Here is a 25,439-nt window from a genome sequence, read left to right as displayed (position 1 = left end):
AGGTGAGAGCCGGGCCTACCGTGTGGCCGGCTCGGAGGGTCGCCCGCTCAGCCCCGAGGCGCGCCAGCGGGACCCGGCCGGACGCCACCGAGGCTCCTCCCCCTCCGCCCGAGCCCGCCGCCCGAGCCCGCGCGGCGCCCGCGGGGCGGCGGGGGCTGCAGACGGCCGGCTCTGCGCGTCCTGCCCGGGGCGGGCCCAGGGCCCCCAGACGCCCGCCTCCGCGGTGGGTGGCCGCTTACGTCAGGGAGGCGAAACCCAGAAGAAGGAAAAAAAAAACGGCACGAGGGCGGAAGGGGAAAAACTTTTTTTATTATTCTTTTTTGCTCTTATTTTCTTCTGGGGCTGAAGTGAAGGGCCGGCGACTGCGCCAGCGCGGGCTTCCCGGAAAAGCCCGGCGCGACCCCAGCCCGCGGCGCGCGGCGGAGCTGGGCCCGGGAGGCCCGAAGGGGCGGCCGCCATGTGGGACCCTCAGGACTTTGAGCGCCACTGGCAGGCCGAGTTCCCCGGGGAGGAGGCACCGGTCATGCGGCTGGACTCGGTGCTGGACATGGAGCGGGAGCTGGAGCGCTGCAAACTCAACCTGAAGCGGCTGCAACAGGTGTTGGCTGAGGAGAAATTCAAAGTCTCCTACCTGCAGACGGCCCTGGCCGGGGAGAAGCGGGACCTCGGCTGCGGGCGCCTGGAGGGCGGAGACGGCGACAGCGGGGGAGCTTGGGCAGAGGAGCCGGCGCCGGCCGGGCCGGAGCGGGCGCCGCCACCGCGGGAGGAGGAGGGCGCCGCGGGCGGCGGAGGAGACCCTCCAGGCTCCTGGCGCCCTGACCCCGAGGTGGCCGCCAAGGCCGGGACTCGTCACGCGTGCCCCGACCTTCCCACTTGGCCCGGGGCGGCGGGGGCAGGGGGCGCCGTGTGCAGCTTGACCGCCGCCATCCACCAGCAGCTGCTGCAGCCTCGCCTCCTCTTCAGACTCCGGGAGGACCGCGCGCCGCCCGGCCCCGATGACACGGTCCCCAGCGCCCAGGGAGAGGAGCTGTCCTCCCGGACCCGCGCGGGGCGGGGCTCCGAGGAGGGCGAGCCGGACGCCTCGGTCGCAGATGATGGGGGCAACAGCAGTGACCACGACTTCGAGATGGTGGATTTGAACGAGAAATTCGTCCTCGGCCACTTGCTCGTGCCCCCCTGCCGGCTCGGGACCCGCGACGAGGCCGAAAAGCCGGCGCGGGCGGGCAGCCCTCATCGCTGGATGCACCTGATCCCCGGGGGCCGGCGGCAGCAGCGCCGGAGCCGCGACCTGGAGCAGCTGGAGGCGGAGGCCAAGGACGGGCGGAGCTCGCCCCTGGCTGCGGAGGAGCACCCCCCGCGCGGGGCTCGCGAGCACCTCCCCCCGTGGCGGCGCAAGAGGTTTCTGCGGGTGCCGGAGCGGGACTCGCCCAGCCACAGCTCGCCCGAGAGGGGCAGTGACTGCAGCCACAACAGCTCGGACCACGAGGACGGCTTCTCTGCAGGTAGGCGCACCCCTCGCGCATCCCGGGGGCTCCTGGCCCCTTCCTGCACCCCTTTCCGGCAAACCTCGTTGGTTCTGTTTAACCTTAGGCACTTGGGAAAAAGAGATAAAATTTATCTGTTTACCCTGAAACCACTTGTGGAACTGAAAAAAAAAAAAAAAAAAAAAAAAAGATTGTGCAACATCATTTCGCCTTGAGCGAGTTTATGAAAATAAGCAGGATGGCGATGGCAGGGGGTGATGGAATGGTGCTAGATGCGTGGATTGGCTAGACCATGGGAGGCATCTTTCACTTCAGGCCTCAACCTTTATGCTCTGATACTGTAACATCACGGCCCTCCCTCTCTCGAACTCATCCTCCACGGGTTGGTCAGATGCCTATCCACCACATGATAGTACCTTTCTCTGCACAAACTCCAGAGGCTCCCCATTTCCCCCACATTCCTTGATGTGAAAGTCTGAATTTCTCATTTAATTTTCTGAATTATCTGTCATCTTCTCCAGCCTGTATCGTGTGTTCTGGCCAAACTGAGACATCCTCTCACCCAGGGAAAGGTACATCATCCTCACTGCCCCCTCTCCCCCTCCCTTTGCTGGCTGCCCCCTTCCTAGATCTGTCAGGTTCCTAGGAGCCTGATTGGGAAGGAGAGGGCATAGAATCATAGTTTTCGAGCTGGCCTAGTGCCCAGAGATCATGTCTAATGCAATGTCTTCGTTTGACAAAGGAGAAAACGGAAGCTTGGAGACATTAAGTGTTTGTTGAAGTGAGCTGAGACTTCCACTTGGGCTGTTGCCGTTGCCTTCTATTTGGAGGACAGCACCTAGTCCTAGCCAATCTTTGATTTTGTTTAAAAAAATTTTTTTTTAATGTTTATTTATTTTTGAGAGAGACAGAGACAGAATGCGAGTAGGTTAGGGGCAGAGAGAGAGGGAGACACAGAATCCGAAGCAGGCTCCAGGCTCCAAGCTGTCAGCACAGAGCCCAACCCGGGGCTCAAACTCACCAGCGGTGAGATCATGACCTGAGCCGAAGTCGGTCGCCCCACTGACTGAGCCACCCAGGTGCCCCTGTCCTAGCCAATCTTTGAATGCCCTTGTGTCAGTCAATAGGGTGCCTTGCACATAGTAAGCACTCAATAAATATTTCTTATTTATGTATTGAGTCTGGGTCTCTCAGCCACCCAGCTCCTCATAGGTCAGGGAGTGGTAATGGGGCTAAGGAGGAAAGGACGGATAGGGATGTGAGGTGGCCTGTGACTGCCCCTTTGCTGCCCCTGGAGCTGTCAGGGTCTCCTCAGCCACAAGGAAAGGATAAATTGATGTCTAGTTGGGTCAAGCTGTGACCAGGAACTTAAGATGCCTTCCTGCTCAGTGAAGGAGAGAAAGAAATCACTGGTGCTGGGATTGTTCCAAAATCTCCATTATTAGATCTTATCTGGGTGAGTTTGCATTTGAATGAAAAACTGTCCACTTTGCTAAAAGCACATTTGGAAGGTCCATCAAATCATCAGTTGTGATCAATTACACTTATTCATTAGCAGAGATTGGCTGCTTCTCCCATAGGTAATGCTTTTGCTGCCCATGCTAGTAACATTTTTATGTGCCCCTTTAACTTAAGGGAAAAGTCTGAAGATTTTACTCTAGTGCCAAGTTCCAAATACCCAGTAGAGGCTACCCAAGTGCCCAGAGCTGCTTCGGAGCTGGCTCCAGTCCCATCTTTCCTGAAACCCACATCAATCACCCCTTCAGGTGTGCCCAATGCACTGGATTTTCTCCAGGAGTTATTTTTATTTCTGTGTGCTGTCTCCTCTCTCCTTAAGGGCATTCTAGCACACAGAGCATCTTGATACAGATTAGGAATTAGCATTCCTTCTGGCCTAATGAATTACAAAAGGTGCCCCTTCTGGGTGGACCAGTGACTAAAAGATTCTCTTTCCTCTGGATTGAAGACTCCAGCCGGAGGGCACACACTCTGGCACTTCAGGACTTCGGCTAGTGGTGCCTGGCTGGTGTTTCAGGCCCCGTTCCAGGGCCCCTCTGCAGGGCAAGCTTGTGGACAGAACCCCTGGACAGCTGTGTATGGGGGCCCCTCCTCCCAAACCTCCCCAGTTGAGGAAGTGCCTGGGGCTGGACACGTACATGCATGCCTGTACACGTATACGCACGTGTGCACAGTCACAAGCGTGTGCAGGAGGAAGAGCCTTCAGACAAACAGAGAGGCCCTAGAGTGGAGGGATTAAGGGCAGGGGTTTTCATGCCGTGGGTGACAGCCCACTGAAATCAGTGTCGTGGGGAATGAGAGCATCGAGAGGCCTTCCTTGTCCACGCTTGGCTGTCCTGGCTTTAGTTTTCCCCGTAGCACTCACCAAATTACCACTTCAGACGCTACGATTTTGCATGTTGACCTTTTTCACTCTCTCTCCAGTAAAAGGCAAGGTCCAAGAGGAGGAGGATTTTTTTTTTAATTTAAATCCAAGTTAGTTAACATATAGTGTAATAATGGTTTCAGGAGTAGAATTTAGTGATTCATCACTTACATACAATACTCAGTGCTCATCCCAAGTGCCCTCCTTAATGCCCATCCCCCATTTAGGACATCCACCACCCAACACCCCTCCAGCAGCCCTCAGTTTGTTCTCTGTATTTAAGAGTCTCTTATGGTTTGTCTCTCTGTCTCTCTCTCTCTCTCTGTCTGTTTTTATCTTATTTTTTTTTTTTAATTTTTTTTTCAACGTTTTTATTTATTTTTGGGACAGAGAGAGACAGAGCATGAACAGGGGAGGGGCAGAGAGAGAGGGAGACACAGAGTCGGAAACAGGCTCCAGGCTCCGAGCCATCAGCCCAGAGCCTGACGCGGGGCTCGAACTCCCGGACCGCGAGATCGTGACCTGGCTGAAGTCGGACGCTTAACCGACTGCGCCACCCAGGCGCCCCAGTTTTTATCTTATTTTTGTTTCCCTTCCCCTATATTCATCTGTTTTGTATCTTAAATTTCACGTATGAGTGAAATCATATATTTTACCTTCCTCTGACTTATTTCACTTAGCATAATACTCTCTAGTTCTATCCACGTTGTTGCGAATGGTAAGATTTCATTCTTTTTCATTGCCGACTAACATTCCATTGTATAGATGTACCACATCTTCTTTATGCATTTGTCAGTCAATGGACGTTTGGGCTCTTTCCATACTTTGGCTATTGTTGATAGTGCTGCTATAAACAAAGGGGTGGATGTACTCCTTTGAATCAGCATTTTTGTATCCTTTGGATAAATTCCTAGTAGTGCAATTGCTGGGTTGTAGGGTAGTTCTATTATTAAGTTTTTGAGGAACCTCCATACTGTTTTCCAGAGTGGCCGCACCAGTTTGCATTCCTACCAGCAGGACAAAAGTGTCCCTCTTTCTCTGCATCCTTGAGGGCAAGGATTTTTATCTCTTTCATCCACTGACGTCAAGCCCCAAAGCCTAGAACAGTGTCTCACACATATTAGGTGTTCCAGAAATATTTGTTGAATGATATAATTTTTTAATGGGATTGAAGAGAAGAGGAAACATGGGAGTGCATTGCACATGGTAATGGAGAGCATTATTCTGTTTTAAAACTTTGTTTCAGTTGTGTATAAATGTGTGAGTGTATATTGGGTCCTGATGTAGAAGGTATTTCTTGCCATGAATTGGACAAAAAGGTTTGAAAATACTGATAAAGACTATGGGCTTTGAAGCTAGACTACTTGTGTGAGCTTAGAAGAAGTTATTTGAATTTTCTGTGTCTCAGTTTCCACATCTCTGAAATGGGACTGATAAACACTGCTTATATCATACTGTTGATATGAGGAATAAATGGGATTTTGTTTCTAAAGGGCTTTGAACATGTCTTGACACATGGTAGGCACTCACAGTGTTGGCTAACCATGACTACAGGTCATTTTCTTTGAGATGCTTCAAAGATTCTCTCATTCCCAGATAGGAATCACAGATGGTTTGGTTTTCTGTGATGCATGTACTTTTCCTAGCAAGGCTCTGGCTCTTTCTAGAACCTTCCAAGAGCAGGGCAGGACCCAGGGCAGTGTCTTGCTCATGAAGCTCTCTTGCTGGACTGGCCCTCATGTTTCTCCTTCTCCACCAGCAATTATGCCCATTATTTGTATTCTGAGATCCTTAATTGAAGTTCGGATTTTATCAAGCCATTCAGTCTGGAGGTCTTAAGGAGACAGTGCCACATGAGAGTCAGAGAGGCAGAGATGCCCCTCTCCTTGGAAAAGGACCATTTTCTCTTAAATGAGAGGCAGATTCCCATACAAAGACACATATGGGTCTATTTCTACAAATAGTAGCCAAACCAGAATTTAAGTTAGAATGCCAGTTCTTTGAGTATATTCCTTTTAGCACCTTGTAGCCTGGGTTGGTGCTGAGGAAGACCAGGCCATGGTGACATGCATCAGGGTGGTGGTGTGGATGGGGTGAGGGCTGCAGAACTAGAATTACTTGTGTTGGGTCCAGTGTGCTCTGAAGACAGACCTGTGTGCCCCGACTCTGCCCCTCAGCAGTTGTGAGGCCATGGAGAAGCCGCCTTAGTCTCTATTAGCAATGACAAGGATAGCTAACACTTACTGAGGGCTTACTTTGAGCCAGTGCCTATTGTAAGCATTTTAAATGTACTTACTCATCTGTGCCTCACAACAGCTTCATAAGACAGGCAGGATTATTATTTCCATTTTACATATGAGAATCATAAGGCTCAGAAAGCTTCAATAGCCCTGACTAAGGTCACTCAGCTTGTAAGTGACACTTGGGATTTGAATCTAAGCAGTCTGAGTCCCGAGTCCTTGCTTTCAAACAAACACCAAACTATACTGCCTTAATAATAGCACCTACCTCTCAGGGTAGTTATGAAAATTAAATACAATAAGATATTTGAAGACTTTAGCAAAGCACCTGGCACACAGTGACCATTAAGTGCATACACATGTCCGTGTACATTATTACCATTTCCTGTATCACGAAAATCCCCAGCAGACCCCATAGGGGGGTCCATCTGCTGCTGGGGTCAACCATCAGGGCTGCTGCCCACCCTTGGGGCTCCTGGGTGGACTTGGCCTCACAGGTGAGCAGACCCCCTGCAGGATTTAGATCTCCTCTCTTCAGCTGGGCACTCTTGGGTGGACGCAACTGCGTGCCCACATGCAGAGCCCTGGTATTTTCCCTTTTGGGTTGCCTTGCTTCTGGTGCCATTCCTGCCACAGAGGTTGGGTGACATTTCCTTCTCGGGGCTTATGCATCCCTTCCATAGCCTGTGGCATCCCCTGTACCACACGCGCACTCTCTGTGGACCAAAGCATACTCTTCTAGCAAAGCCCAAAGGTGGCTTTTTGGAGTCAGTCATCCTTTTGACTGGCAGAAACTCAGAAACTATTCACCCGATATTCTGGTTGTAGTTCAGATGACAAAGTAAATATCATTAATATTTTAAATTGGCAGCATTTTCTCCTTGCGCTAAACTTTGCCCGGTGGAGGGCAGGCAGTCTTTACTTGGCAGGCCCTTGAAATTCATTCATTTGTTCATTAATCTCTTCCAACCCAACGAGAGTTTATCAAGGTCTTACTTGATGCCAAGTCTGTGTTAAGGGTCAAGACTGCAAAAGTCGGTGACCTGCTTTTACGGTTCTCACTGACTCTTTGGCTCCAAGGGTAGAAACCATACATTTTTAGATAAAGAAACAGCTTTCCAGCAGAACTTGGTAAATCCTGAGGCACCTGGGTGGCTCAGTCCATTAAGCGTCTGACTTTGGCTCAGGTCGTGATCTCCCAGTTCGTAAGTTAGAGCCCCGCATTGGGCTCTGTGCTGACAGCTCAGAGCCTGGAGTCTGCTTTGGATTCTGTCTCTCTGTCTCTCTCCCTCCCTCACTCACACTCAGCCTCCCTCTCTCTCTCAAAAATAAATAAACATTAAAAAAAAAAAAACAACTTTGTAAATCCTGAAATGAATGACTAAGGACTGTTCATCTGAATCTTAGTGACATTCAAGAGTCTAGAACAGGAAGAGATCTTACAGTAGGTCTATTCCTGCCCCCTCCAGACAGAGTCCTGGAGACCTAAAAGTAACCTCAAGGTCACACGCTCATGACCCTCAAGGCTGGACCTATGAGCCAGGACAAGGCTCTTTCCATTGTCCTATGGCCTTTTCTTTCCTAGAATTTTAAGCAGAGAACTCTAAAGACATAAGTTCTGTCAAAGTCATGGTAACAGGAGCAGTAGACAATCGCATTTAGCCTCACATCCATCTCAGCAGGTGAAGATTACTGCTGCCATTTTATAGGTAAAGTGCTGAGGCCAGGAGAGGTAAAGAGATTTACCCAGAGTCAAACATTTCGTGATGGAATCCGCCTTGAACTCAGTCTTACAAAAACAGCACTCTTTAACTTCCAGCACTTAGTGCTGTCCTGGGCCAGCTGTAGAATTCTGGCGTTCTGTACTTGGGAGGCCCTGCCATCAGATTCTACCAGGCTGCCAAAGGAGACTTTTTATTTTTAATCTGCATGGGAAATACACTTCCTATTCGGTACTCATGTTACCTAGATCGTTGTAACTTGATGGGTTTTTTCCCCTTCCCGTGAGTGACTAATGAGATTTTTGCTCCGGGAAGAATTCCTTGTGTTCAGTGATGTGTCTGAATAACTTAATTCAAAGTGTTGAATTTTCAGCCTTAGCTGTGATAGAGTGATTTTCTTTTTTTTTTTCCATTCCCTGTTGCAGAGAGATATTAAAACACTATCTGAGACACATGAGCTGGTCGTTGGCTGTGATTCATTTGTAAGTGGAGTTGACATGGCTTCTCAAAGCTTGCTTCTCTCCACCATCACCCCACCCCCCACCATCTTAGCACTATCTACACCTCAGGAGCACTCTACCAGCCAGCCAGAGGGTGTGGGTGTGTTTGTTTAACGAGCCCTTCCTCCTCTACACATACATAGTAAATACAACCAAGACTCAAAACTTTTCTTTTCCTCTACTTGTTTTTCTTCTGGTTAAGAGACTATTCACAAAGCAGTTGGCTCTATACTTGGCCCTGGATCTTTATGTTTGAAAATCAGGATCTTGACGTATTTCCCCGGCTTTGAAACAATGGTACAAACACGTTCCCCATCTGAAAAATGGGTTTGATGTGAGCCAGCTTGCAGGGTTGTAAGGCTTACATTGGATGAGTTACTGACTCTGTCTCAGCCTTGGATTCCTTGTCCGCCAAAAGTGGGTGATGGTGATTGGACTGTGTCATAGACTTGTGAAGTGTAAAGGGGGTAAGTGTGTGAAGAGTACCTAGCACAGGGCCGGGCACATAAGCATTTAATGAAGCTTAGATGGTGGTGTTGTCATTGTTCTAAGTCCAGGCCACAGCTCACATTCCTATCTCTTTGTGTAATGAAGTTCCCCAAGCCTCTTGTCTCTCCTTTCTTACTTCCTCCAGGTCACAGGTGTTTTGCTCCTTTGGAGGCAGATAAGCTTTCTTGTTCCTTTGTGGTCGCTGGTCCTTCCCCAGTTAATCCCTGTTGTCCCTGGCATCTATAAAACTGTCATCTGGCTTCTCTTTATTTCTTACTCTCTACTCACTTGCTTTCAGCTAATGCACACTCCTTCCAGTGTCTTTGTGGGCTCTGTCTGGCTTTTGAGATGCCCTTTACCCCCACTTAAACCCAGTCACAAAACCAACCCTTCCTTCAAAGCCTGGCTTTTCCATGATATCTTGTGTTAGTTAAGATAGGGGTTTGCTGCATATGACAAAACCCCAAAAAGTAGCTTAAGCAAGATAGAGGTGTATTTCTCTTTCAAGTAAGAGAATGCCAGAAGTAAGCAGTCCAGGGAGAGTATGGTGACTACCATGATCATCAGGAATTTGGGCTTGTTTCTATTTGTGCTTTTCTGTCTCAAGGTTGCCTCATGGTCCAAAATAGCTGCTGAAAATCCAGCCATCACATTCACATTTCAGATGAGAATTAGAAGAAAGGGAGGAAGGACTAAGTGGCAGCTGTTGGTCTGCCTTTTAAGGCACTTTCCTGGTAGCCTCTCCTAACAAATTCTGTTTAGATCTCATTAGCCACCTCTAGCTACAAGGAAGGCTGGGAGATGTAGTATTTTATCTGGGCATATGGCCACCTCAAATAAAATAGGGTCTCTGTTATAAGAAAAAATGGAAGAATTGATATTGAGTAGGCAGCTAGCAGCCTCTGGCACAAGCCTTTTCCAACTACTCCAACCCATCTTGTGGTTCTTAGAGTGAGCCCCACACTCACACAGTTGTCTTATTATTGTGCCCTCTATTAATTCATTGACCCAACGAACCAATAATGACTGAACCACTGCTCTGTGCAAGGCACAATGCCTTTTCTATGTTTACTGTGAAGTGTAGCTTTCAAACTCAGAGGTTAGCTGGCTCCTTGAGAGCAGGGATCATAGCTTATGCTTCTTTTTCTCCTTCACAATATCCTTCACAGGGCTGGGCACATGGCAGGTTCTTGATGAGTACTTGGTTGACTTTGGAATATCACAAGCGAGATGTTCAGTGAAAAAATAAATCCCCTGCCTTGGTACTGTGCTAGAAAATTACGGTTATATAAGGTTTGTTTTTGGCTCATTGTGGTTTTGAGGAGCCAGAGCGAGGAGATTGGGGCATGGGGCATGTCTAAACCTCAGGGCTGCGTTGTAGCCGCAATGGACTGGTCCAGGTATTGGGGCAGACTTGGCTGTTTTGGAAACCGGACTAGTTTGTATACCAAACCAGAATTATGAACAGAAATCTCTGTGCCCACCTTCCTTTACCACTGCTGCGTGTAGCTGTATTTATGCCACGCAAATCTCTCTCGCGGTTTCTGCACAGCATAGCTCCAGAGTAAATCTGCAGTCTTTCCGCAGGAGCGTGGGCTTCGGTTCGTGTTGCTGTCTTCCCGTTTGATCCTGGCTCTAGTCTGCTTGAGACAAGACCGTGTGAGGGAGCTTGCCTAGAGCTTATGTCATATCTTGTGGCTGCCGAGAAAATGATTGTTTTAAAAATGTTATTGGCACTTAGTAAAAGAACTAGGATATACTTAGCAACTACTACCTGCAAGGCACTATGTTAAGTGTTTAACCTACACGGTCACATTAATATTCAGCACAGTCTCCTGTTCTTTACCTTCTGTAAGTACCACTCTTCTCATTTTGCAGATGAGGAAAGCCGAGGCTCTGACCAGTTAGCTATCAAGCCCAGGTTCCCTTAGGGCCAAGTGCTGGGGTTATTTTCTTCTCCTATTGAAAAAACTAATGACTTTTATGGAGAGATAATTCACATAGTATAAAACTCACCCCTTTGAAGTATGGAGTCACGGGTTGGTTTTTAGTATATTTGCAAAGTTGTGCAACCATCCCTCATATCTAATTCCAGACCATTTCCATCGGGGGGGGACTGTGTTTGGGTCCAGGCTTCTCCTCTGACCACACCATTTCCTTTTCTAACTCACCACATGCAACGATTTAAAATTGTTGCCAGGGGCACCTGGGTGGCTCATTCAGTTAAGTGTCTGACTTCGGCTCAGTTCGTCATCTCATGGTTTGTGGATTCGAGCCCTGCGTCGCGCTCTCTGCTGTCAGCACGGAGCCTGCTTTGGATCCTCTCTGCCCTGCTCTCTCTGCCCCTCCCCTGCTTGCACTCTCTGTCTCTTTCAAAATAAATAAATAAACTTAAAAAAATTATAAAATAAAATAACTAGGTCAGGCACACCTGGATGGCTCTGTTGGTTAAGTGTCTAATTCTTGATTTCAGCTCAGGTCATGATCTTGAGGTTCATGGGTTCAAGGCCCACATTGGACTCTGCACTGATAGTGTAGAGCCTGCTTGGGATTCTCTCTCTCCCTCTCTCTCTCCCCCTCCCCTGCTTGTGCTGTCTCTCAAAATAAATAAATAAATAAATAAATAAATAAATAAATAAATAAATAAGCAAACATTAAAAATCTGTATATATTAAAATAACTAGGGCAGGCTTGGGGGAAATATGCACAGGAAAGGACCATCTGCTTCTTCATTTGCTTCCCCATCATTGAGATGGTCCTGGTGCCCTTTTGAATTCCCCCTGGGCCACACCTCACCCCATCAGTGCTTCCCAGACTTGGGGCAAGGGGGCAGAACATCCCAAACTTGAGTTCCATGAGCACCCCTCCTTCCTGCCTCGGGGTTGTGGTTGGTGTGGTGAGAGGCATCCTTGTTCTGACCTGTGTCTTATTTGCCTTGGTAGCCCCAGAGTGTCACAGTGCCCTGGCATATAGGAGCCGCTCAAACAATTCATGAAGGTCCAGACCTTCATTTCAATGCCCCTGATCTAAACCAGTGCACTAACCAATTGTTCTGCCTCCAGCCTCACTCTTTCTGCTTCAGCCCCCAGCTATCTTCCACATTAAAGCCAAAGGGATCGCCCTAAATCTAATTATGCACCCCCTGCTTGCATTCTTCCGTGACTCTCTGCCACCCTCAAAGTAAATCTGAGCTTCTTAGATGCAAATGTGCCCAGCCATTTGTGATCCGGTCCACCCTCAGCTCTGCCCTCCCCTACCCACACACGCATATACTTCATGCTCTAGCAATCCTGAGTTGCTTGTAGTTTCCAAACATACCCTGCATCCTTATTCCTCTGCACGTGCGGCTCCCCTTCCCTGGAATGCCCTTTCCATATTTGTCCACATGACAAATTACTGTTCATCCTTCAGGTCTCAGCTAGGAGGTACTTCCTCTGTAAAGCCTCTCCTGCTTTCGTAGGTAGACCCAAGAACTGGGTGTCAGGAGTGCGTTTGTCTGCAGGTAAGACAAAACTGTGCCACAATGACACTGTGATATGCAGAATAATGTCCCCCAAGGATGTCCATGTCCCAGTCCCTGGAACCTAGGAGTATGTTCTCTTACATGGCAAAAGGAACCTTGCAAATGTGATCAAATTAAGGACCTTGACATGGAGAGAGTCCAGGTGGGCCCAATGTAGTAACAAAGGTCTTCAAAGTGGAAGAAGGAGGTAGAAGAGGTCGGAGTGATACAAGATGATAAGGACTCAATCCACTGTTGCTGACTTTGAAGAGGAGGGAAGGGGACCTTGAGCCAAGCAGGATGAGCAGCCTCCAGAAGCTGGAAAAGGCAAGGAAATGAATTATCTTCTAGAGCCTCCAGAAAGGAACCCAGCCCCTGCCAACACCTTGACTTTAGCCCAGTGACAGGCCGTGTCAGACTTACCACCTATAGATGGTAAACTGGTGTCGTTTTAAGCCATGAAATTTGTAATCATTTGTTAACAGCAACAGAAACTAATACAATGACCTGGACAGATAGGGCTTTGTTTTCCTCCGATCCCAAGAACTCCAGAGGCAGGCTTTCTGGGATGGCTCAGCAGCACTCTCAGGGGCCCAGACTCTCCCTGTTATTTAGCAGAAAGGTATTTGTCCTCTTGCTTGTTGCCTCATAGTTAAAAAAAAAAAAAAAAATCTGCTGCATCACTAGATGTGTGCTCATGTTTCAGAGAGGGAGAAGGGTGCAAAGGACTGTAGTGATCACACTGGCTGTCCCTTTAAAAAGCTCCCCCCACCAAACCCTACCTAGCAACTGCTGCTTTCATGCTATTGGCCAACATAATGTGGCCGTCATTAGCTGCAAGGAGGGCTGGAGGGGAGATCAAGGATTTCAGCCCTTGAGCCTCTGTTGTAAAGAGTGTTAAAGAGAGGAGACTGTGACTGTGATTGGCTCTTTGGAAAACCAGCCCAGTGTTAGCCACACAGTTCTTCCCTGCACTTTGCACATACACTCATTTGAGCAAATATAATATGGTTTAAATAGGTTTGCCTCTCTGTCTCCCCAACTGGATTCTAACTTCTTAAAGTGTATGTGTGTTAGAAATGGACCACTTTTAAAAATTCTAGTCTCCCTGCCCCTAGCACAGTGCTGGTGTATTATTGTATTTATTAAAGAAAAACGAAGAAGAAGAATGTGCCTTTTCAAGTAAGAATTTTGTGGGATTTGGACTACCTGGGCACACTATTGGGATCTCTAAGCACTTAAAGACCTTTCACTTTTTTCTCTTCTCTTCCACTTTGCTTTTATATTCATCTCTTCCTCCCCCCCCCTTTTTTGGGGGGGGTCAGTAGGACCAATTAATAAGACATATTCTAGAGCCATTATTCTCAAGGGCTGTGGTGGGTTTTTCCTCCTGAAGCCATTTTCAAACTTCAAATGCCCCTGAGGAGATTTTGACGTGTGCCCTTCAGCTTACTAGCATGTCTGCGGTAGGTAGGTAGGATTACATCCCTGGTTCCCTTGAAATTGGGTAGGAACCTTTGCCTAGTTCTAACCAGTGAGTTTGAATGGAAGTGATGCGTGCAACTTCTGGACCAGAGCATTTAATGCTGGTATGAGACCTTTTTCCTTCTTTGGTATTGCAATGTACAATGATTAAGCTGGTGACTGTTCAATCAGCCTGAGTCCTAGGGGGAGGGCAATACAGAACAGAGCTCCCAGTCAATCATTAATGGATGTGTACTAGAGTGAAATAGAAACCATTGTTATTTTAAGCCATTACAATGTTTGGTGCTCATTGTTACTGCAGGATCACTTAGTTTATCCTGACTGATACAAACACCTGGCTTATATTCATAAAGAAGAATGACTCTTTGGAGCTTCAGAAATCAATGTAATTTTCTGGGGTGCCTGGGTGGCTCAGTCGGTTAAGTGTCCAACTTTGGCTCATTTCATGGTTCATGGGTTCAAGCCCCGTGTCGGGCTCTGTGCTGACAGCTCAGAGCCGGCAGCCTGCTTCAGAGTCTGTCTCCTGCTGTCTCTGCCCCTCCCCAGCTTGTGCTCTGTCTGTCTCTAAAATAAATAAACATTAAAAAAAATTAAAAAAATAAAAGAAATCAATGTAATTTCCTCAAAACCTTTAAGTTCCCAGGGCACTGGCTGGCTCAGTCAGTGGAGTATGTGATTCTTGATCTCAGGATCATGAGTCCAAGACCCATCTTGGGCATGGAGCCTACTTAGAAAAAAAAAGAAAGAAAGAAAGAAAGAAAGAAAGAAAGAGGAAGAAAGGAAAGGAAAAGAAAAGAAAAGAGAAAAGAAAAGAAAAAAGAAAAGACAGAAATGCAGGATGTCAGGCCTAACCCTAGACCTGTATTAAAAAACAAAACAAAACAGGGGCTCCAGGGTGGCTTAGTCGATTAAACATCGGACTCGATTTTGGCTCAGGTCATGATCTCACAGTTTGTGAGTTTGAGCCCCCCCCCCCATCAGGCTCTGCACTGACAGTGTGTAGCCTGCTTAGGATTCTCTCTCTCTCCGCCTGTCCCCTGCTTGTGCCCAATCCCTCCCTCTCTCTCTCTCTGTCTCTCTCTCTCAAACATAAATAAATAAAAACTTAAAAAAAGAAACAAAAAGAGATGAGACATCTTTAAAAAAACAAAAAGGAGCGCCTGGGTGGCTCAGTTAAGCATCTGACTTTGGCTCAGGTTATGGTCTCATGGTTCCTGAGTTCAAGCCCCACATTAGTCTCTCTTTCTGCTATCAGCGTGAAGCCAGCTTTGGAACCTCTGTCTTTCTCTCTCTGCCCCTTCTCCAATCACAGGCCCGCACACTCTCTTTCTCTCTCTCAAAACTAAATAAACATGCAAAAGGAAGCTCTAAAAAACCAAAGCTAACACACACAAAAAGCCCCTCTAAGTTCCCTTCTCACTGAGGCCAAGTGGTAACTATAGCTACTGTAGGTATATATATCAGAGGGTGGGGCTCAAAAATGTGAAAAATGGTGTTAGAAATGGCTAAATTGTTTCACCTTGTTTTATTCAGTGATTTCCTAGAAGGATTTTGTAGAACTCAATAGCAGATTATACTCATGGCTAAGATTTTTTACAGACGATACAGAGCAAAAGTGGCAAGAAAAATATATGTATTGACAGACTCCGCAGAGGTCCAGCATAAGGCTTTGATGTCTTTCCTTGTCTGAGTCCATTTAGCAGTTCTCTCTCTCTCTCTCTCTCTCTCAAAGCAGACTACAAAGACATACATGGGCTATCTATTCCCAAGGAAGTCTGTTTGGGTCTGAGGTTAGAGACTATTATGAGGTGCTGGTCACACAGGCATACCCTGATAAACAACCACCCCTGGCAGCCAAAAATAAGAACCCCCAAAACGAAACCAAATGCATATTGGCAATACTGGTGTTTGTGCAAAAGGGCCAAACAAGCCATCACAGCATGGTCCATTGTTCCAGGTGCAAAATCATGAAATCACTGCCATAGTGGAAGGGATACGAGAATTAAAGACCATGGAAACCTGTCTTGTCCACGATGTCATTGATCTGGTAGTATAGTAGCTTTATTTGGGGGATAGAAGGTCTAAACGTTTGTCTGATTGCTCAGATCTCTGATTAATGTAATTTCCTTGGGGAATTTGCACAGTGAGGGTAAGTAGCACTCAGAAAAGTTTCAGAAATGCAATGCAATTCTCCAAGGTCTTTGTTTGTTAATTAGACTTTGGGAGCCATACTGGCAACCTCCTCACCACATACATATGATTTCAAGCCATAAAGAACAGATTTGTAAGCAAAAGTTTAAAATTATCAATGTGTATAGTCAGGACCACCTGACTATAATGAAATGGTTTTGCCAGGCTGACTGTTTATTAGAAGTATATATTACACACACAGTTTATAGTCCGTGAGACTAAGTGTTATTATTCCCATTCCATACTAATAAGTCTAGAAATATTTTGTCACTTGCCCAAGTCACAGAGCTAATAGGACAAAGCTAGGATTGGAACCTTAGCTCTTTCTGGGGCCAAAGTTACTCCAGTACAACCTGCTACTAACTCTATTTCTTTCTTTCTTTTTTTTTTTTTTTTTTTTAGTAAACTCTATACCCAACTTGAGGCTTGAATTCATAACCCTAAGATCAATAGTCGCATACTCTACCAACGGAGCCAGCCAGGCACCCCCACGGCCCACTAACTCTTAATCTCTCTAGGCCACATCTCTCACCTGGAAAATAAGGGGATTAGACTGGATGGTCTTCCAGGCCGAAACTTTATGAACACCAGTTAGATGAACTGCTACTCTGTACCAAGTAATGGTTAAGATCCTGGCTTTGAATCAGGGAAGCCTGGGTTTGGATCCGGTCCGTAGGCCACTTGTTATTTTGTGCCCTTGACCAAGTTACTTCACCTTTCCATAAACCTATTTTCTTTTCTCTATAATGTAGATGAATATATCTCACCTGGTGTTGTAGAGATTAGGTGAAATAATATACAGAAAATATGTGGCACAAGGCCTGGCATACAGTAAGCTCTGTGGAAATGACAGCAGCCACTGGTGTGGTGGTTAAGAGCATACCGTCTAGGACCGCATTGCCTGCGTTCAAAGCCTCGCTCTGCCACTTACTGTTGTGCAGCCTTGAGCTAACTTAACTTTTTTCTGCCTCAGTTTCCATATCTGTAGACGGAAGGTGATAATGGTATGTATGATAACGACACCAAAGTAAGCTGGTGTAAACATTAAATAACTTAATATGTGAAGCACCTGGAAAAGCACCTGACACACGGTAGGCAGTGTGTGTTAACTGTAACGTGTGTTGGCCATATGCTTTGCTGAAATAGACAGCAAGGGTGGCAAATGGTCTGTGGCTCATCTTGTTGCCTGGGCATATCCTCAACTGAAACCCGAGGCTTCTGGAAATCCTGCAGTTTGAATAATCCAAGAGCTGGAGCAGTGGAGCCTCCAATTACGGAGTCTCACAGCTGCAGCCTGGGGAGGAAGGTGAGGCCTCAGGGCTGGCTAGCTGAGGTTGTGGTCCTTTTATGGAGACAGCCCTGCTTTGTATGCAGCTGCCTTGCCTTCTGTTTGGCTGCATAATTGTGCCTTTTTGTTTTATTATAAAGCATCTTGAGGAATTCAGAGCCCTCTCCCGCTGACAGCAGTGAAAGCCACAAGAGTGTCAGTCTCTAATGAGCCTCTTCGGCTGCTCTGATGGCTCTACCTAGGCTGTCAGGCAGGGAGCACACACACAGGCCCTCCCCAGTATCCACTGGCCCCCTTTGAGTGCAGGCCACCACTCCGGACTTCATTATGGGGCTCCCTGAACATCCCCAGGATCCCCCATGCTTGTCCTCATTGTCTCAGAAGAGGACAGAGTTGCTTCCTGAATGCTAGGCTTGGTGGTAACCTTTGTAGGCTGGCAGTGAGAAAACAGAAATTAATTATTCATATCAGTGGGCCTGAAGGAGCTCTTGTTTGCAGAGTTGACTCTCCTTCTGGCTACCAGACCCAGAATCCCCCAGGGCCTTTGTGCAAGCAGAAGACTGCAGGGTCCTAGGAGACAGCTGCCCGAAAAGCAGGGGAGGCAGGTAGCCGGCCCTGGGCTACACGCAGTCTGCTTTCTGCACTTTGTTTGGGCTGCAGAGGGTTAAAACAAAATGGGAACAATTTAAAATCTGGAAATGGTATATAAAAATCTGGATTTCTGGCTTTTCCTGAGAGATGGGAAGATCTGCGGTACATGTGGAAATCATCAGGCGAAGAGCTGACCCATTCAGACGGGGCATGGTTTCACTAACTGCTTCAGCCCTGGGCTGGCCCTGTTTTCTGTTCACGTCATGCAGGGTGTATGTGTAGTGTGGTGAACAAGCAAGACTCTGGAGCTGGGCTGCCCGGCCTTGCAGCCTGCCTCTGCTACTTACTAGCTGCATAACCTTAAGCAAATTACTTAACTCCGGTGGGCCCCAGTTTCCTCCTCTGCAGAATGGGGGTTATATTAATAGCGTGCCTAACAAATTTGTGAGAAGTGAGTGAGTTTGTATAAGTGCTTAGAGCTGCCTGTCGCATTCCAAGTGCTGCTTAGGTGTTAATTACACTAGTATTACACTCCTTGCCTCATATCTTAGGCATTTGAGTTTACAATCCGTGTGTAAAAGAGTTTTTCCATAGAAGAAAAAAAGGTATTTCTTTCCTAGTGTGCATCCTCACTCCCTAATAAGCCTTTACTCCCTCCTCCATCCCCTCATCCGAGCACCTTGGAATATAACCATCAGAGTAGTGCTACCCTCTGTAACAAACCAACTCCAACATGTCAGTGGTTTAACAGGTGAAGTTTCTTCTGGTTCCCATGACAGTGGACTTAGGTGTTCCCGATGGGCAGGTTTGCTTCCTGTGGTCACTCAGAACCCAGGCTCCAGTGCCCTGGTGCGTCGGCCCTCCTCCAGTTCCTGTAGTTCTCTGCTTCCAGAGGGCACTGGGCAAACAAGAGAGTGAAGACACATGTACTTCTTAATTCCTCTTAGCCCAGAAGTGATACCCATTTCTTTTGCTCACATTGCATTGGCAAAGACCAGGCCCGTGTCCCCTCTTAGATGTAGGGGTCCTGGCGAGTGAACCCCCCACCTGGCAGCTTCTTCCCAGTAACAGCTGTGCTCTGGGGAAGGGGCTGGGGCAGAAATCTTTGGGGGACCCTCAGCTGTCCTTGCCACCACAGTCATATTAAAGAAGCCTCCAAATCAACATCTCCCTGGGTTTATTTTCCGGTTGCTACTTTAGCTTGTGAAACATTCCCAAGGGTGATCACCTTGTCTTTGGTTTTTGTCCGGTTTACTGGGGGGAGAAGGAGGGAAACAACCTTTCTTATTTTTAATTTCATTCTTCAAGTTCGTAGAGACCATAAAAGCATTGATGTAGGATATCAAAATTAGATTTGGGCAACAGTATTTCATCTGAGTTACTTATTTGGAGAGAAATACAACTCAGTTATTGTGCTTATATATACATTGAGATAGCTGCCAACTTAGAAGAAAGAAGAAATATCAGAAGAAAAATTCTGATTTGCAATCAGAATTTTTTTTTAAAGATTCCTTTTTTTAAAATTTTTTAAATGTTTATTTATTTAAAAAAAAAAATTTTTTTTTCAACGTTTATTTATTTTTGTGACAGAGAGAGACAGAGCATGAACGGGGGAGGGGCAGAGAGAGAGGGAGACATAGAATCGGAAACAGGCTCCAGGCTCCGAGCCATCAGCCCAGAGCCTGACGCGGGGCTCGAACTCCCGGACCGCGAGATCGTGACCTGGCTGAAGTCGGACGCTTAACCGACTGCGCCACCCAGGCGCCCCTGTTTATTTATTTTTGAGACAGAGAGAGACAGAGCATGAATGGGGGAGGGTGAGAGAGAGAGGGAGACACAGAATCCGAAGCAGACTCCAGGCTCTGAGCTGTCAGCACAGAGCCCGACGCGGGGCTCGAACTCATGGACCGCGAGATCATGACCTGAGCCGAAGTCGGACGCTCAACCGACTGAGCCACCCAGGTGCCCCTGCAATCAGAATTTTTATATGCAAACCTTAGGTCTCTCCTTTCTTCTTCCTTTATTTTTTTTTCAACGTTTATTTATTTTTGAGAGACAGAGAGAGACAGAACATGAGGGAGGGGCAGAGGGAGAGGGAGACACAGAATCAGAAGCAGGCTCCAGGCTCTGAGCTGTCAGCAGCACAGAGCCCGATGCAGGGCTCGAACCCACAAACCGTGAGATCATGACCTGAGCTGAAGTCGGATGCTTAACCAACTGAGCCACCCAGGCGCCCCTCTTCTTCCTTTATATTGGGCTAAAGTAGGTAATTTAAACTTGTTAAGTCAGTTACTCATGGAGAAGATATATGTATATTTATAATACAATCAAATGTATGTATCATAAATTTTAAAAATTGATGAAAGCCAAAATACATTTTTAGGAGGGACCCTATACAGGCTAATCTTTAGGATTAAGAAAAGAAGAAACGAAAAGAAGTCGTATACAGCATTTCACATCTTTTCAAAATAGAAAGTGTCTCACGCTGCTTTTTTTTAACCAGTTCGTTTCTTTGGAACCACAGAGCTTGTCATCCTTGAAGAAGTGAGATCACCGTGGGGTTAAGACACTGTCTTTGCTACAGTTTGCACACCGTTTCTGAAAAGCCCGCACTGAACTTTTATGACTTAGGACAGTGACTTCAGTGCCCTTAATTCAGACTTATTTAGTTTGTTCTTGGCTTCCAAATTGCCTGACAGCTTTCTTCTGTCCCTGAACATCAGTCTTTCTGTGAATCAATCGCAGGCAGAGGATGGAAAGAAAACACAGAATCTGCAGTTTCTTGTCTGACCACTTCCCAGGCTGACCTGGCTCCCACCGGAGCACACTGCAAAAGCGAGAGGTTTTAGAAGCTGAAAGGTGGAACTAGCCAACTCTCTTTCTTGGTCCCTGGGCGAGAGCTTGTTTAATGTCATACCTCAAAGATAGATCTGTGTTAGAACAAACGCTGGATCTCCCCTTGTGGTCAGATGAGCTGGCTCTTACGGATTCTTTACGGCTCCATTCAAGGATTTGCTGGGGAATGTCACACTCCTTTAGCTGATTAGCAAAAGGGTGAAAAATACTCTAGAATCCAAATCTGTCATCCCAGCCATGGCTCCTCCCCCTGCCCTTGTCTTTGTGTCTGAATTTAACACTCTTTTATTCTGCCTGTTATTATGGTAATTTCAGTGTTACCCCCACTTCACAGGGCTTGCCGAAGGCAGGGACTGACTTATGGTGATCAAGGGGTGCAGACCCTTCAGCCACATTTACTTGTTGTGAGGACTTTAAAAAGTCATTTCACCTCTCTGTGCCTCAGTTTTCTCATCTGTAAAATGGACGTGTCAGTAGCATATACCTCCTGGAGTGTTGTGAGAATTGAATGAAGTAATCCATGGTAAGTACTCAGCCTGATGTATAGTGAGCACTCAGTAAATAATAACTCATATTATTATTTACCCTCTGTTTTCCCACCATCTGCCATAGAGCCTTATGTGTCCTACCTGCTTGACAGATGTTTATCCACTAACCCAAAAGAATGATTGAGAAAATTACTAAACTATTATTCTTCTACTTTTAGAGTAATCTAAATAAGGAACTGATTGCAAGTCAGAATCTTCTGCAGGAGCACTGTAAAAATGACAAATTCCTGGGGCGCCTGGGTGGCTCAGTCGGTTGAGCATCTACCTCTTGATTTCGGCTCAGGTCATGACCTCAAGGTTGTGGGATTGAGCCCCCCACTGGACTCTGTGCTAATAGCCAAGAGCCTGCTTGGGATTCTCTCTCCTCTCTCTCTCTCTGTTCCTCTTCTGCTCATGCTCTCTGTCTCTGTCTCTCTCTCTCAAAATAAATAAATAAACGTTATATAAAAAAAAAAAAAAAAGACAGACTCCTGGTGCCTAGACCCACTGAAGTGGCATCCCAGTGGGTCTGGGCACAACCTGGAGTCTATATTTTTAACGTGTTGTGGGAATTCTTTTTTTTTTTTTTTCAAGTGTATTTATTTATTTTGAGAAAGAGAGAAAGAGAGAGAGCACACCAGGGGCAGACAGAGAAGGAGAGAGAAATTCCCAGGAAGGCTCCACACTGTCAGTGCAGAGCCCAATGCGGGGTTGATCTCAAGAGCCATGAGATCATGACCTGAGCCCAAATCAAGAGTTGACTTGAGCCCCTGTAGAGATTTTATTTTTAAGTAATTTCTATACCCAGTGTGGGGCTGGAACCCACAACCCTGAGATCAAGAGTTGAACACACTCCACCACCAACTGAGTCAGCCAGGCACCCCTCAGCCAGGCACTTTTTTTTTTTTTTAATTTTTTTTTTTAACGTTTATTTATTTTTGAGACAGAGAGAGACAGAGCATGAACGGGGGAGGGTCAGAGAGAGAGGGAGACACAGAATCTGAAACGCTCCGGGCTCTGAGCTGTCAGCACAGAGCCCGACGCGGGGCTCGAATTCACAGACTGTGAGATCATGACCCGAGCTGAAGTCGGACGCTCAACTGACTGAGCCACCCAGGTGCCCCAACCAGGCACTTTTATAGTTTGTTATCAAAAAGGAAATTTTATTGCAATTGCCATCAAATATGGAAAACAGGATCAGGCTATGTACATCACATCCCATTTTTTTTTTTTTCTTTCCAAAACTTTTTGTGGTAAAATATACATAACATAAAGTTTATCATCTTAACCATTTTTAAGTGTGTACACTTCAAGGGTATGAAATACATTTATAATATGGTCCCAGCCGTCACCACCATCATCCCCAGAATTCTTTTCATCTTGCAAAACTGAAACTCTCTACCCATGAAACAATACTTCCCCTCCCCCACTGCCCCATAGTCTCCACCATCCCACTTTCGGTCTCTATGAATTTGATTACTTTGTAAGTACCTCGCGTAACTGGAATTGGGCAGCGTTTGTCTTTTTGTGACTGGCGTCTTTTACTTAGCATAATGTCCTCAAGTTTCATCCATGTGGTAGCATGTGTCAAAATTTCCTTCATTTTACAGGCTGAATAATATTCCATGGTATGTCTATACCACATTTTGCTGATCCATTCATCTATCGATGGACACTTGGGTTGCTTCCACATTTTATTTTATTTTTTTTAAATTTTTTTTTTTCAACGTTTATTTATTTTTGGGACAGAGAGAGACAGAGCATGAACGGGGGAGGGGCAGAGAGAGAGGGAGACACAGAATCGGAAACAGGCTCCAGGCTCCGAGCCATCAGCCCAGAGCCCGACGCGGGGCTCGAACTCACGGACCGCGAGATCGTGACCTGAGCTGAAGTCGGACGCTTAACCGACTGCGCCACCCAGGCGCCCCATGCTTCCACATTTTAGCTATTGTGAATAATGCTGGTGTAAACTCGGTGTACAAATATCTTTTTCAGACCCTGCTTTCAACTCTTTTGGGTAAATGCCCAGAAGGGGCATTGCTGGAACATGTCTGGGGAGGCCCTTTCCGCCCATACAGCCCCAAACCTTGATGTTAAAAGGAAGCCATAAAAAAGTTCCCAGTTTGCTTAAGAACTTTAGGTGCTTCCAAGGAAAATGTGAAGGGAAAAGCCCTTTTGAGTCTGTGTGTGAGTAGATAAGGAGTTGCCAGACAGTTGATAAAGTAATCCATTTGTGTTAGGAGCCAGCAAACAGTCAGAGGGAGGAAGCCGCCCAGGGTGACCTTTAGCCTGAGAGTAAACACAGCATCAGCAAGCTGAGTGACACTTGGACCATGGTACAGAGAAGTCCATTGTGATCTGCTGTTTCAAAACACTTGGCTGGTTGTGGTTGAATCATGTAGGTCACCCTCTGGCTGCCCCCAGACAGCGATCGTGGTGTTTGAAGGTGTCGGGTTCTCTCCTGCTTCATTCCCCCTGCTGAGCTTTGGGGGAGGAGGGCAGTGGGGTGGGGTCACATCTTTCCACCAGGGCACAAGTGACAGCCCCAGAGTCCCAGCACAGGCTGAGCCACTGCCTCTCTGAGTTTCCTTACTTTCTGCCTCTACTCTCTCCCTCTCTCAAAGGGGTCAGCCTCTGCTAACTTAGAGATAGGTGGTGTGAAACACCTGTGTGTGTATTTTCTTTGGGAGCAGAGATTAAGACAAGCACTTCAGTGCAATTTTATAAATCTGCTGAGTTTGTAAATAGTTCGGCAAACCCGCTGGACTTTAATAATGGAACTTTTTCTGGTATTTTAAAAAGTCACTGGATGGCATGGAGTACTTATAACCTCCAAACTCATCAATGAGAAAGGTCAACAAATACCTTTACAATAATTCTCAATGTTTATGGAGTATCTAAATTACTAAGTATTGGAGGGTTAAAAGAGAAGGATTTGGACAATAAAACATCATTCACTTCAAAGCATGTTGCAGAGAGTAAAAGCATGTATGTCTGATTTTATGACCATGGGAGATCAATTCTGGGCTACCATAAACTCCCCTCCAGGAGAAAGGGATGCAGTCACCATTAAAACAACTTCATTGACACCTGAATTGTGCCAAACAGTACGTCACAGGAAAGGGCTCAAACCTCTGCTTTAAGAGAATCTGGTGTCACTGTGGGACCAGGCTAGCAAACAGGTTTTCACTGCATGAATGTGAATATAGTAGAGACCCATGCCAAGGGCTTGCCACCTTTAACTGCCTCCCAAGGCACAAAGAAGGTCTGTATAAAACTGTTGGTAACCACTGTGTTCAACTACCACATCTTTGCGGGCTGGCCAATGGTTACAAAATCGATAGCAAGTGCTTCACAATCTTGAGGACGCATCCTTTGACATTTTTCTTTGTTTCTCCAGTGCCCACAAGCCTACCAGCAGAAATCGCAGGCAGCTCCCCCTTGTCGCTGTCCCTTAGAGTCAAAGAGGGAGCAGTGGTCGTCAGTGCCACTACACCCAACGCAGTAAAGAACTCGAGCCTCATTAGGAGTAAAGACTGCTCACTGCGCAGGCCAACAGAAAACATGCAAGTCATGTGGGAACGCATTGATCGAGACCCAGTGCAGCTTGCTGTTGGTCTGGAGACAGGAAAACGCTAAGATTGGCCAAGGGCACCTGCTCCTGATACCCAGTTCCTTTAGGTCACAGACAGAGCTGCTTCCCATGTGTCCCTTTGTCCAGGAAGGCCGAAAGGACAGGATCTAGGATCACCACTATTTCCTTTCCCCGAGGGACCCATCGCGGGGGGTGGAGGGAGGGTCTGGGAAACTTCTCTTTTTTAAAAAAAATTTTTTTTTAATGTTTATTTATTTTTGACAGAGAGAGAGAGACAGAGCATGAGCAGGGGAGGGGCAGAGAGAGAGGGAGACACAGGATCTGAAGCAGGATCCAGGCTCTAGCTGTCAGCACAGAGCCTGACGTGGGGCTCAAACTCACAGATCGCAAGATCATGACCTGAGCCAAAGTCGGACGCTCAACCGACTGAGCCACCCAGGTGCCCTTGGAAAACTTCTCTTTTTAAACGTTCAGAACTCAGTGGGTCTTCTTACACCATCTTTCCTAGACTGCAGCAAGGAGGCCGCCTCTGATGTCAGTGGTTCCAAAGTGGTTGACTTAAGACAGAATGCCCGAGGGATTATAAGG

General features: G+C 46.8%; 1 protein-coding gene across 2 annotated transcripts in view; it reads left to right on the top strand.

Annotated features, from left to right (window-relative positions):
- Positions 1-319: 319 nt before the first annotated feature.
- ABR (ABR activator of RhoGEF and GTPase) overlaps positions 320-25,439 on the top strand; it is a 185,770-nt gene continuing 160,650 nt past the window's right edge. Inside the window, exon 1 of one of the 2 annotated variants that reach the window (XM_030296602.1) lies at positions 320-1,502. In XM_030296602.1, the coding sequence (XP_030152462.1) occupies positions 458-1,502 (1,045 nt within the window). In that variant the 5' untranslated portion in view covers positions 320-457. The remainder of the gene's footprint in view (positions 1,503-25,439) is intronic. The other variant, XM_030296601.1, reaches the window with a different exon arrangement.

The sequence above is a fragment of the Lynx canadensis genome, chromosome E1, assembly GCF_007474595.2.
Source record: "Lynx canadensis isolate LIC74 chromosome E1, mLynCan4.pri.v2, whole genome shotgun sequence".
In the NCBI taxonomy this organism is placed as follows: Eukaryota; Metazoa; Chordata; class Mammalia; order Carnivora; family Felidae; genus Lynx; species Lynx canadensis.
This window is presented reverse-complemented; position numbering and strand designations above follow the sequence as displayed.